At 38.1% G+C, this 13,129-nt stretch overlaps 1 protein-coding gene and 1 long non-coding RNA gene across 9 annotated transcripts in view; one reads left to right on the forward strand and one right to left on the reverse strand.

Moving 5' to 3' along the window:
• CTNNA2 (catenin alpha 2) overlaps positions 1 to 12,267 on the forward strand; it is a 1,097,491-nt gene extending 1,085,224 nt beyond the window's left edge. For 7 of the 8 annotated variants that reach the window (XM_042981836.1, XM_042981834.1, XM_042981835.1 and 4 more), the window contains one exon: positions 11,940 to 12,267. In XM_042981836.1, the coding sequence (XP_042837770.1) occupies positions 11,940 to 12,227 (288 nt within the window). In that variant the 3' untranslated portion in view covers positions 12,228 to 12,267. Of the gene's footprint in view, positions 1 to 9,214; positions 9,332 to 11,939 lie in introns of all 8 variants that reach the window. The other variant, XM_042981838.1, reaches the window with a different exon arrangement.
• Positions 499 to 4,266, reverse strand: LOC122237363. The gene is made up of 4 exons (XR_006215836.1): positions 4,215 to 4,266; positions 3,564 to 3,868; positions 2,585 to 2,795; positions 499 to 668 (listed from the first exon to the last, which is right to left on the reverse strand). It is a non-coding gene; the product is annotated as an uncharacterized LOC122237363 (long non-coding RNA).
• Positions 12,268 to 13,129: the final 862 nt, after the last annotated feature.

A 13,129-nucleotide genomic window follows, 5' to 3' on the forward strand; every position in this document is an offset into this window, starting at 1 on the left:
ACTTTTGTTCTTTAGCCTTCATGCGGCCTTTACTATATGTTTGCTTTTACTCATAAAATGTTTTTCTCCTAAGTTTTATTCTAGTTATGCCCTGTTCTTTAAATGGGTTTTATCTTGTTTGGTAACTCTCATGAATTGCTAGTGATTGATTGGGCTGTGTTTTGAGAATTCTGAGATCATGTCTAAGACAAAGGGCTATTGTTTACTGGTCATGCCTACTAAATGTACCAGTGAAGGAAGAAATGGTAGCAAGTATGATAAACATCAACCATCCTTGCATTATTGGTTTTGGAAGAGACTTGGAGCATTGAGAAGTAGAGCTTTTCTTGAGGTTCTCCACTGTGTTTTTTTGTTTTTCACCTGTCCTACTCCTGGCCTTCCCAGACCACAGCTCAGGAACTGTACTTCCCTTAGATTCTGACTTCTAATCACCCCAGATTTTTTTCAAAGGAAGATCTATTCTCAAATTCTACCCTTTGGTAACTTACTTCCTTGATAAATACGAGCACAGTCCAGTGAAAGGTAGCAACAGTATTGGAAGCTTGTTGGATAGGACTTGACAGTACCCCTAAAGAATATATAGATCCAAAACTGTGAGTCTTTTGCTGGATTTAGATGACAAGATAGGTCAGTCTTAAGTAGAGATGGCAGGTCCTACATCCAGTGGGCTAAAAATTAAAGAGAGATCATTTTGTGGGGAAACATTTAAAACTTTAAAAAACCAGTCTAGGGAACCCAGTTGTTCATGTTTTGATGGAGATTAAGCACCAGGCTTAGGAGGTTGATCTTCAGTGTCTGATGGGCCTTCCTAGGCCAAAAGGGGCTCCTTTTGTGTAACTGTTACATGCTAGAATTTTGTGTATTCAATATAATTAACAGTGTCATTATTTTGTGGTGTATAATGGTTCAATAATTCTATATATTTATCAGGACTCCCCATGATAAATGTCCACCTCAGTCCTCTTCATCTATTTCACTTAGCCTTCCATTCACCTCTCCTCTGGCACTCACTAGTTTGTTCTCTGTTTGCCTTGTTTTGTGTCTTAAGTTCTATTTATGAGTGACATCATATGGTATTTGTCTTTCATATTCTGTAGGTCAATCTATGTTGTAAATGGTAAGATTTTACTCTTTTTATATAGATGACTAATATTCTATTGTGTGCATGTATATATAAACTGCATCTATTGATGGGCACTGGGGTTGCTTGCATGCCTTGGCTATTATAAACAATGCTCAAATAAGCAGAGTAGTCCATGTATCTTTTTAAATTAGTGTCCTTGTTTCATTTGGGTTAATACCCAATAGTGGAATTACTGGATATTGTAATTTAAGTTTTTGAGAAACCTCCATACTGTTTTCCACAGTGGCTGTACCAGCTTGCATTCCAACCAATACTTGTTATTTCTGGTGCCTTTGATTTTAGTGAAAGGGGTACCACTTTTGGTGAAAGAAATTTTGACTGAAATTGGGAGCCTGAATTTTAGGCCCTGTAAGTGGTTGTGAAAATATTTCATACTATTTCTTTTGTTGCCTCTCAAATTAGAGGTGTAAATATCACTTTCATAGACTAGATTACCTTCTCTATATCTCTAACTATAGCCATTTTCTTTTCTTCTTTCAGTCTTTCTCCAACCCCAATCAAGCCCAAACTGTTCTTAGACATTATGAGTGTCATATATATAGGTAAAACCCCCATATTTTCTTGTACTGAATCTTGATTTATAATTTCCTCCTTCTGAAGAGTTTAGTAGTATTAGAAAACATACTAATCTTTTGATACTTTTCTATTCCCCTTGTGAATTTCTTCATGTCTTTATTCCCTATCACATTAAAACTTATATACAGGCATTGAGAGCAAGCCAAAGTGGCGGTAACTTCAGTAAGAGGTTTGGAGAAAGTCCAAATGCATGATAGCAGGGGGAACCTTGAAAGGAGAAAGTGAAGAAGAGGAAGTAGAATCCAAGAAATATAATTTTAAAAGATCATTTTGGACTCCAATAGTCATTTAAGGAAACATGGATCACAACAATAATAAAAGCTTAAAATTGGTTATGGGCCTACCATTTGCCAGACACTTAGCTCTGAGGGCATTCTCTCATTTAATACTTAAAATCTTTAAATAAAAATGAAACAAGCACTTTCTAGGATGATTGAGGTAGAGCTAGGTTAGGTAGCTCTTTCAAAATCACACAGCCAGTATCAGTCCAAGTAGGGTTTGAACTCCAGAGCCTAAGTTTTCCTTCACTATAAGGGAGGAAAATATGGAAATGTGAGGGGAGAAGAGGAGGTTGCACCTGATATGTAAGAATATATTGGGAAAGGGGTCTAGGATCTTGAGGAGAGGCAACAAAACCGCCTGTGGAAAAAGACTGTTTATCTACAATTTACATAGCAACAAAAGCTTCAACCAGCTCTTTAAAGCCCCCCCCCCCCCACCATGATAAGGGGAGGGTCTTGAGCTGGACGTGAGTTTACTTTCCCTGACATATAAATAATGCATGTATCACAACTCCTAGTGGTTGAATGTGAAGGGAAGTAAAAGAAAGTAATTATCAAAGGCCTTCTGATTATGCTTACTCACCAAGCACAGTCTTCTAGCATCCAAATCTGTGGTCCTTGACTTTTGTCTATTCTTTTCTGAATTGTTGCACATTGCATGCTGGAGCCTAGGAGACATTTCATAAGGTGTTAAATAGTCTTCATCATGTATCAATAGGTTGTCTTAGGTATGTCTCCCAGTCATGATGATAATGCTTAGGGAAATCAGTCAAAGGTAGTACTAGCTGGCTCTCCTACAGGGAAGGTGAAAAGGAGCGTTAGTCCTTTGACAAGTTACAATCCAAGGTTCATACTATGTAGTGAGGACATGCTCATGATAACAGATGATAAGATCAGCAATCAATGCGTGCTATATTTATGTGACACAAAGATGATCTTTTGACCCAGGAATATCTCCCAGTCCTGTGGGTGCCTAAAAATCTATTGGCACCACTGTTGCCTAAGGTTCTTTTGTTATGTGACAACAATCCAGAGAAGGCTCTGGGTCAGGAAATCTTGAAGTATCAGAGAAGGAAGAAACATAGAAAAAAGAGATACAGAGTCCTTGATTAACAGACATGTGTGTTCCTAACTTTCCAAGGGCCAACACCTCTTGATATTCCCACTTCTCCTTGGGATTCCAAGGTTAGGAAGAATGCCTTGTTGTGGGTTGAGGGGAAAAAAAAATGTTCTGCCTTTATTTTTAATTTTTTTTAACGTTTATTTATTTTTGAGATAGAGAGAGACAGAGCATGAATGGGGGAGGGTCAGACAGAGAGAGGGAGACACAGAATCTGAAACAGGCTCCAGGCTCTGAGCTGTCAGCACAGAGCCCGACGCGGGGCTCGAACTCACAGACCGTGAGATCATGACCTGAGCCGAAGTCGGCCGCCCAACCGACTGAGCCACCCAGGTGCCCCTGTTCTGCCTTTAATAGTGAGAAAAAAAATGGCTCTAAGCCATATTTAGGAAATTTGTTGACTGTAATTAAGCCTTCATGGGAGTCCCCAAGGTTTACTTACCTATAATTGAAAAAATGCAAATGAAGACAGTTAATCAGTGGACTGGCTGACTATGAAGCACTACTACCTACCTAAATGAATTAAAAACAAAAACACAAATTTGTCCAGTTGAAAAAGTTATCTGAAAGCCAATTGGTACATTTCTCAGCAGTGCTATGGAGATTTTTTTTTTTCCTTAGATGGCACTGCTTTTCTCCTAAGGCCTTTGCCAACTTAATCTTGAGTCATTACATACAGATTTCATAACAACTGGCCTTCAGCAGTCGGAGAGCACCAGCTGCCTCCCTGGCATCATTCAAGTAGCCCTGCAGAAAAAAATTACAGACCTCTTATCCTCTACGTCGTGATTGATCCACTACTTAGACTTGTAAAACATTTGCTCTTCAAGATACCACAGTGAAATGGGAATACCCCTGGGATTAAGCCAACTCTTCAGGAGTTATCCCATAGTACTGTAGCTGTCATTTATGAAGGATCATTACGTGTTCTAATGTTACCAGGTTTGGTGCACTTTTTTCTTGGAGGATTATTGCAGCATACCAATGGTGATCATTTCACATCAAATACCATACTTGTTAATCTATTCAGCTAATTTTTATCACCCGATTTAAAATAATCTCCCTCATACTTTGAACTTCATTTAATACTTACGTCTTCTGTTTAATGATGTCATTAATCAAACCACTCCTGTTATGGTATCAGCTATAGGAACAAGAATAAACAGACCATCATTTAGATAAAAATACTTGTCAACAATCTGGTAGAAACAAAAAATGGTATTAATTCCATTTAAATGTAGAAGTAGACATATAGTACATGATGAAACTATGTTATAAGCTGTGTCAAGTAGTTCTTAACAACTCTGTCAAAACGTGACCTCTTGGAGTAAGGAGGCAAAGAAGTTTCTTTTTCCATGCGCCTCAGCAGCTCTTGAAGGAGCAAAGTGTCACAGCTAACTAATAATGCCTGCCAGGGCCACCATAATGATGAGGGACAAATTCCTGCCCTATGTTCACCACTGTCACTATATTATCCAGAAGGAATGTGGTTTTGCTAACTTAGTTCACTGTTGTTTGATGAAGAGTGAGTGGACTAGAACACTGAAATGAGGGTTTACCACAAAGGAGTTGTCTTATTTGCAAGTGTGTAAACATCCATAAAGCAGGGAAAGATTTGGTTAGGCTGAACCTTTTCACCCTGCCTTTGTTTGCTTGAGTTATTTATTACCCTGGACTTGCTAGACCTTTTAAAAAGTGTTACTGATATAGACCAGGGAAGAAGTAGGCAGGTACTTCAAATGTATCACAGTTTCTAAGGAGATCAAATATCTTTTCAAAGCCTCATGGATTTTTAAAACATGAAATGTTCTTCTTGGTGGATAATAGGCTCCAATACTCTGGGTTTCTAACCTCCCATTCATTAACAGGAAAGCAGACTTGTAGCAAAGGTGGGTTTTTGTTTTTTTGTTTTTTGTTTTTTCTTCCTGCAAGCAATTTGTGACTCCTTTTGGGGCGATAACTGTTTAAATATAAATAAATGACCAGCTCCAGTAGAATGATTCCAGTTTTCTCAAAGTGTTTACTTTCAATTTATTGTCAGTTCTCTCATTACAACTTTCTTCCCGCAAAACACTATCCCCGGCCTGATCATGTATAGTATAGTCCCATTAAAATACTTCTTAGATATGAATACTATGTTATTTCCACTAAAATATCTTGCAAGAGGCTAAAATGGACTCTATCCATATTTGCAGAACCATTTTTGCATTCTCAAAATCATTAGCACTATCAGATCTGACTTGAGAAAATATAAATAGCCTAGGTCCGAATGGTCCTGGGTTCCCTGCCCCAGGCATTTCTGAGGTAATTAAGTAATGTTCCTTCATTTTTATACATCAAAATTATCTTGAAATGAATTTGGTTTCTTTTATTCTGTTTAGTTTAGCCAGTAGTCCCATGTCATTTGCATTATTTTTAAGCCAAGGACAGATTGCTTGGTACTGGAGATTTCCATGAATTACCATTTATGGTTTATTTATTTTTTGGTAAAAATCAGATTTTTTGAAAATAGATTTGTTTCCAGACTATATTTCTATCTCTGTATACAATCTTAAAGTGGATTAATGCAGAACACATAGTGAAACCCTAATTTTCTTCTGTAATTATATATCTGGCCCTCATAAATTAACATCCTAAGACATTTCCTGTGTCATATATATTTAACCGTGTTTCCCTCCACCTCTTTTACATTACTTTGGACTTCTGACAATGCTGTATGTGTTTTTAAAGGTAGATATTAAGTCTAAATTGCATTTATTTCATTGCTGGATGGCCCCAGGAAGCTCACCATTATTTTCAAGGGTGAAGGATTGCTAATTAACAGAAAGTAGCCTTGGTTGTCAAGGGAATAGTGAAGATATTCCTTGATGATGTTAGGTTTGATCCTGAAAGTATAATGCTGAGAAAAATTTTGGATGTATTGCACTTATTGGTCAGAGAAAATATTGATTCAGTATTTCATTCATCATTTTATTCTCCGTTTATGAAAACACTAACTAACGAATATGAAGGGAAAAGAAATCAGAAATTGACATAAATACCTATAGGATGCAGAGCACTGCTCATGAAATAACTGGGAAGACCAATATAAAGAAAACATGTGGTTTCTTAAAACTGGCCCCCAGAGTTTCATTCTCATAATTTCAACTGTCTGTCCCTTTGATAACTTCACTGACATGTAACACAGATGCCTCAAATTCAGAATGTCCAGAGTTAATATTGTAGCACCTCCACTTTCCTCTTATTTCTATCATCTGGGTTAAGAGCGTCAATATATACCCAGGTATATTAACTAGGAATTCCAAAGTTTCCTTTTTTATCACTCAACCATCTAGTCACCAATAGCCACATATTTAATCCATTAAAATGAGTTTAGGATATCACCCCCACAATGACAATTTTCCTATCCTATTTTGTCTCTCTCCCTTTAGCACCTTACATCCTAGTAGATCACTTATCAGAGAGCATTAAACCTTGTGGTTTGTGTGTCTGTGTATGTATATCCAACACAAGCACAGTGGTTGGCACAAAATATATAGTAAGTAGCTAAAGAAATACTTAGGTGACTGTGCAGGTAGAAGGATGGAGGAATAGACTAAAAGAATAAATGAAAAGTCAGCATTTCCAGAAATGTAGATGCACTTTCACTGGAGAGTTTGGTTGAGTCACACAGTTACATTTGTGTCAAAGTCTATGTGTTTTGAAACTGAACAACTCTTGCAAGGTATAACCCCCATATTCAGGAAATGGTGTAAAATTTACAACATGGGGTTTTAGAAATCTTCTTACAGACGGTGCTGTAAATTTTAAGCGTCATTGAAAGTACTTTTCGTGAAAATATTCATCTTTTTTTTTTTTAAGTTTATTTACTTTGAGAGTTGGTGAGTTGGGGAGAGGCAGAGAGGGAGGGAGACAGAGCATCCCAAGCAGGCTCCGCACTGTCAGCCCGGAGCCTGATGTGATTCAAACTCACAAAACTGTGAGATCATGACCTGAGCCAAAATAGAGTCGGACACTTAACCAAATGAGTCACCCAGGTGCCCCTGACAATCTTTATCTTTGACATAAGGAATTAGACAACACAAATATCAATCAATGGAAGAACGTCTTCCCTCTTTCTCTATGTTCAAATCACAAAATGAGAATGGTGTAGGGAAAGAGAAATCTATTAGAATTTGAGTGGGGTTAAGAAGAAAAGACTAGTACAGAGGCAGAAAAAGAGCTAGAAAAACCCAATAGAAATGGCTATGAAACAGCTCCCCCACCCTTATTTGCTTTTCATGACTGTAATAGAACAAGATGTGAGGAAACATCTGTTACGTTTTTAAAATAGTACTTTGATATTTTTTAAAAAATGACAGAATTAGGAGAAGCCTGGTTCTGTGGTTAGGGACAGCAGACACGCATGAGATTAAATGGGGAGAATTAATTATTCTAGCATAGGTTGATAGAATGTGATAGATTGTGGCTTCATCTGCCATGCATGGCTCTGGGAAGTGACATCAAGCAATGGTGAGCCATGGACTCTGTAGTTAGGCTGTATGGGCTTATGTCTTGGCTTTACCACCTAGCTGCAATGTGATATTTGGCAAGCTGTAAGGCTCCTCTGCAGCCCAACTAGGCATAATAGTATTACATTCACTCTCACAACCATCCCTGAGACAGGTAAGAAAGGAAACTGAGGGGGCTCAGACAGAGACTCACACATAGTCATATTTTTAAAATTAACTGAAAATCAGGCCACTTCTCCTAGACTAGATCTAGGGACTGAATGGAATGTCCAATATGAATAAAAAGACTCAAGCAGGAAAAGATACAAGTCTGGGTTTTACTCAGAGTTTAAGCAGTACATATTAAGGAATGTATTAGCTAACTTGAGGAACGGTGGAAATCCAGTCCACTTTAAGGCTGTTATAAAGCTAGGAACATCAGCCCTGGTAAAGGCTTAGAGCACGAAAGTTGCTGAGCTCCATCTAATAGCACAACCAGGCCTTAAAACTGTGAATGTGCTTCGGAGAAACTAAGCAAGTATAAGAGAAACCTGCAGGAATCAGGTTTCAGTCACTGGTGCCATGAGGGTGAATCCAAGCAAGGAATATGCCCAAAAGCCAGGACTGAGAAAGGCTGAGCACTGGGCAGGAGCACAACTGAGGCCAGGAGAGCTAGTCACAAAGAATTCAGGCTTCAAGGTGACACTAAGAGTCAAAAGTGAAATGGTGGCTCTCACCAGACTCAGTCCTGATTTGCATAGAATGGTTTCAAGTTTAAGGACAGGCTTCCACCCAAACAGAGTTAATAATTGAGATAGGTTCATTTTGAATGTTAAGGTAGTCACTGAAAAACAAGACCTGGAAATTAAATAGTGGTTCAGGTGGTAAGTTTTGGAGGAAAACAGAGGTCCTGACCCCAACTTTTTGCCCATTACTTCAGGAGCAATTTTATTACCTCACTAAACGTTCTATCATTCCTACTTCAAGGACTTTTGGAACTTAAACCATGCAGTTTAATTAAAAGGACAAATGCAAGGTCAGACACCTCCTAAGTAGCCAATTAGTATTGCTTGTTAGGACTTCATTTGTCCATATTCATTTACATACCTTGTTTGAAATGCCATAGTTACAGTACAAATCACAAAACAGAATACAGTTATATTAACTAAGTTTTCCTAAACCTTGTATTAAAAAATTCTTACCATGTAGCCTTAGTCTTTTTAGTGTACTTTCTTTAGAAAGTGAATTTTTAACAAAACATGCCAGTTGGAAACCAGGTCTCAGTACTATTTTGGACAAGCATAAAGGAGAGCCATTTTTAAATAAAACAAATTCTGATTGTGCCAACAGTGATCTGTCATTAAAATGGGTACAGGGGAATGGCCAAAGTTATCCTTTGGGAATTCAAGTTTTAAGAAACAGTTCTTATAGTTTTAGGTTGGGAGTATTGTCTAGCAGTATAATTTGTTCAGGTTTAGCTGACCAGGTTCCTCACTCACTAGCTTACCCCTTGCCACAAATCAGTATCCGCCCTACCAGATAGCTTGAATGAAATCATTGGCTTTATATTTCAGAGCTGTCTCACTCTCAATCAATGTATTAGGTTTATTTACAGGATTCCTGCATCAGGCTGGGAGAGCAAAGGGGTTCTGAAGAAGAGACAGGCTATCATATTTTTGCTGCAGAATTAGACACCATCTTTCTGAAAATGGAATCTGTGGTAAAAATTTCCAGATTACTTGTAATTCTTCTCTTTGGATCCACTCAATTATCCCAAGATTTGCTTTCAGAGAACCATTTAATAATGCAATAGATGCATCTTGTCTTATTCTACTTCTACTAATTCTATTGCTCAGAAGCAAATCAACAGAACTGTCCCTGATACCATTCTCCCCTCTCTTTACCCATGGTACACAACAGAATTAACTCACTTTATGAATGACTCTTACTCATTTTTGAAACCTGACAGACTTATAGGAAACTCCCAATTGGCCAAGGGGTATGTTATCTAGCTTCTAAAGAAACTGTGACTGATCTAATTGTCCCAACATTTGCTATCTAGCTCTTTCTTCATTATTTATACTTCTACCTGGGGGTATAATGGAAAAGATGAAAAAGTCAAATTCAGCCATGTAACTGGCCCTGGTATTACCAAACTCGTGTATGAGCAAAGTCCAGAAATCACTGGATGAAATAAACCTTCAGATAGTCCTTGGGTTTCATTAATCTAGTGGTTCTCAATCTCTAGCATGCATCAGCATCCCCTGGATCACACATTTTTGATTCATGAAGTCTGAGAGTGGCCTAACAGGTTTCCAGGTGATACTGATACTGCTGGTTCATAGATTATACTCAGAGAATCACTGTACTAATCCGTGCTTGGCTTCTCTTCTATTAACATGAATAATCTAGAATTTGCTTTTCCTGAGCTAGCTTTCAAAATCTGTGCTCTATAAATTAAACATTATGGGATAAGCAGTCATTTTGGTATATGTGCACGTTGTACAGTGTAATAGATGTGGTAAAGTAGTTACTTTATGCATTTGGTTGATTTAATTCACAAAGCAGTCAATTATCTATTTGCTGAATCATGGCTGTAAGCCACAACTCTGTTTCTTTATATTATTGTGGGGTCAATGTAATAATGACCTTTAATCTGTTTTTTTTTTAATAGTGAGACCTCAACTCTATGGTATTACAAGGAATTCATGCATAGAAAGAATCTTCCATTGTTTTCCCCAATGATCTGACTTTATGAGCTTCTTTGGTGGCGGGAGTACTGAGAGCTCATTTGTCAAAAAAAAAAAATTTTTTAAGTTTAGCATCACATTTATTGAGCTCTAATCAATATATGGGCCAGAGAACAGCCTGAGCAACAGCACCACGGAGGCCTTAGATGTAACTTCTAATGTGTCCAGTCACTGCATGGGATGTACTTTGGTCACAAAACATGTCAAGAAGTTAAAGTGAGAGCAGGTCACATCACATAGGGGAACCACAGAGTGTTAGGTCCCTTAGCTTAAAAACTTTGCTAATCACCTTGCAGGGAGAAGGTTGTATATATCTAACTCCCATTTGCTAATGCAGCTATAGCCCATCAATCTCAACAAGGAGAAACATTCTTACAATTCTTCATTTAACTGCAATGGATACATTTCCTTAGCCAACTGTTAATTCTTTCCTTTTACTAGGTCACTTGTAAAATCCTGGCTGAAAGGGAGTCTGGGAAATGTAGTTTTGAACTTTTCCAGCATATATAGTCCAGGAAGTGAAGCAGGTTGAAACAGATATTGAATGCTTTTGTATACAATATATATACCACACTGCCAAACTGGTTAAAGACAGAAAAGAGGTGAAATAAAAACATACCTGGTCTTAGAGTCTAACGATGAGCTTCTAAACCTACTCTAAGTTGTGACTTGTAGTATTTTAAAAGTTATCCTACCCAACAGTGTGGCATTACGGTACAGTCTTTAAGGACTTCATCACTTAAGCAAGTATAAACTTGTGAACATTTAGACCTCTACATGCACCAGCTCTCTCATCATAAAATGCAGTGACAATAACTGCTCCCTCTAGGGTGCTTGTGAGTTAAATGGGGAAATACAAAGTTCTTAAAATAGTTTGCCACAGAGTGAGCATCAGTATTTCATTAGCATGTGGCTATAAGGGTCTTACTGAATGCTCTCTGACCTACAAGAACCTAACATAATTATTTTTGTAGGAGGAATGTTCAAGACCTGAAAATAGTTAAATAAATATTCAAGCCCAACGAATACCTCAGGAAAGGCAGTGCAGCATGGCTATGTCTCTCTGCTTAGCTGCCTGCATCCCTACGAATCTTGAGCTCAAGCTCTAGAAATGCTCTATAAAAAGATACTTCCACTGGAACAGCCATACAACTGAGATGTGACCCTGAATACCCTTTTATTCTGCAGTTCCTGCCAAATGCCTTTTAAACATTTGAGTAATTGTCACTGTTACCAATCAGCCTAATGTAATAACATGAGATGTTCCACTTTGGAAAACTTGTTACATTGGGATTCTTACATGCTAAAAAGAGCTTGGGCTTTCCAGGTATTGGAGTTTTAGAAAGCTGTGCCTTATAGAGTACCCTCTTTTTTTAATCTTTTTACCTTGGGATTAAGTATAGAAGAGAACGACTTCTTTGTAGCTTGTTCACTTTGTCACGTAATAATTTTCTCTTTTTGGTCAATATTGAATATTTGCACAAGCACAACACTGTTTGAACTGTGCAGCTACACCGCCATCTTGTGAATGATGTGCTGTGACTAACCCAGATGTATTTCTTTGTCCTCCCACTTTAGCTGGACAGTGCCACATCACTCATCCAGGCAGCTAAAAACCTGATGAATGCTGTTGTCCTCACAGTGAAAGCATCCTATGTGGCCTCAACCAAATACCAGAAGGTCTATGGGACAGCAGCTGTCAACTCACCAGTTGTGTCTTGGAAGATGAAGGCTCCAGAGAAGAAGCCCCTTGTGAAGAGAGAAAAACCTGAAGAATTCCAGACACGAGTTAGACGAGGTTCCCAGAAGAAACACATTTCGCCTGTACAGGCTTTAAGTGAATTCAAAGCAATGGATTCATTCTAGGACGATAGGCTTTAATAAAGAAAGCATTTTTTCCCCTTTCCTTTTCTTTTTAATCCCGTTTTTGTATGCATACCTGCTGACTCGTATGCCTCTGGCATGGGGTAATTAAGGGAGCAGTGTCTGTTTGCATGTAAGATAAGACGTGATCAATACTACTGATTCATCAGTAGCCAGGGAGGGAACAGGGACTACCTGTCCTGAGGTGGCACAGAGCTGTGCTTTGCAACATTCTCATAAAATTGGGCAAAGAGTTCGCATCGCAATGTTTATGGGAGTGGGTGGGATGGGGATAATAAACTTAATTCTACAAAAGCAAACTCTAATGCATGCAAGAATCATTAGGTTGGCAGGTATCTTAATAAGTGAAAAATCTGGAAGTGTAATGGTAGAACATAAAGCTTGTATTGCTTCTGTTTCAGTGCAAAAATGTACTAGCCAATACGCTCAAGTGTGTGGCCCACAAATTGAACAATTTAACTTTGAAGTCACATCCATGATATTATGTGGATTTTTTACTAAGGAGAAACTAACTCATCCAGCCAAAATGTCTCTTTTAATCTGTATTCTATTCTTTCTCTCGTAGTACTGCCATTACTAGTGCTCATATTTTCAATTTCTCCCCCTTTGCTGAAAATAAACACTCATTTGAGACAATTCTAATCCTTCTGGGAGCACTGGAAGCACAATATGGTGATAATTCTTTTCCTTTAAAAAATGTGAACTATGGTATCGCTAGAAATAGGAGGCCCAGTGGTGGAATGTTAGAAGAATGGAAACTGACGACGTGTGAAGGTTTAGAGGCAAATACATAGGTGTAGCTTGGAGTGCTGGTATCTAATATGCCATTGTATCCACTAACTCAAAATAAACACATATAATCTGGACATCTGAAGAATGCTTCT

The sequence above is a fragment of the Panthera tigris genome, chromosome A3 (genome assembly GCF_018350195.1).
Source record: "Panthera tigris isolate Pti1 chromosome A3, P.tigris_Pti1_mat1.1, whole genome shotgun sequence".
NCBI classification, from domain to species: domain Eukaryota; kingdom Metazoa; phylum Chordata; class Mammalia; order Carnivora; family Felidae; genus Panthera; species Panthera tigris.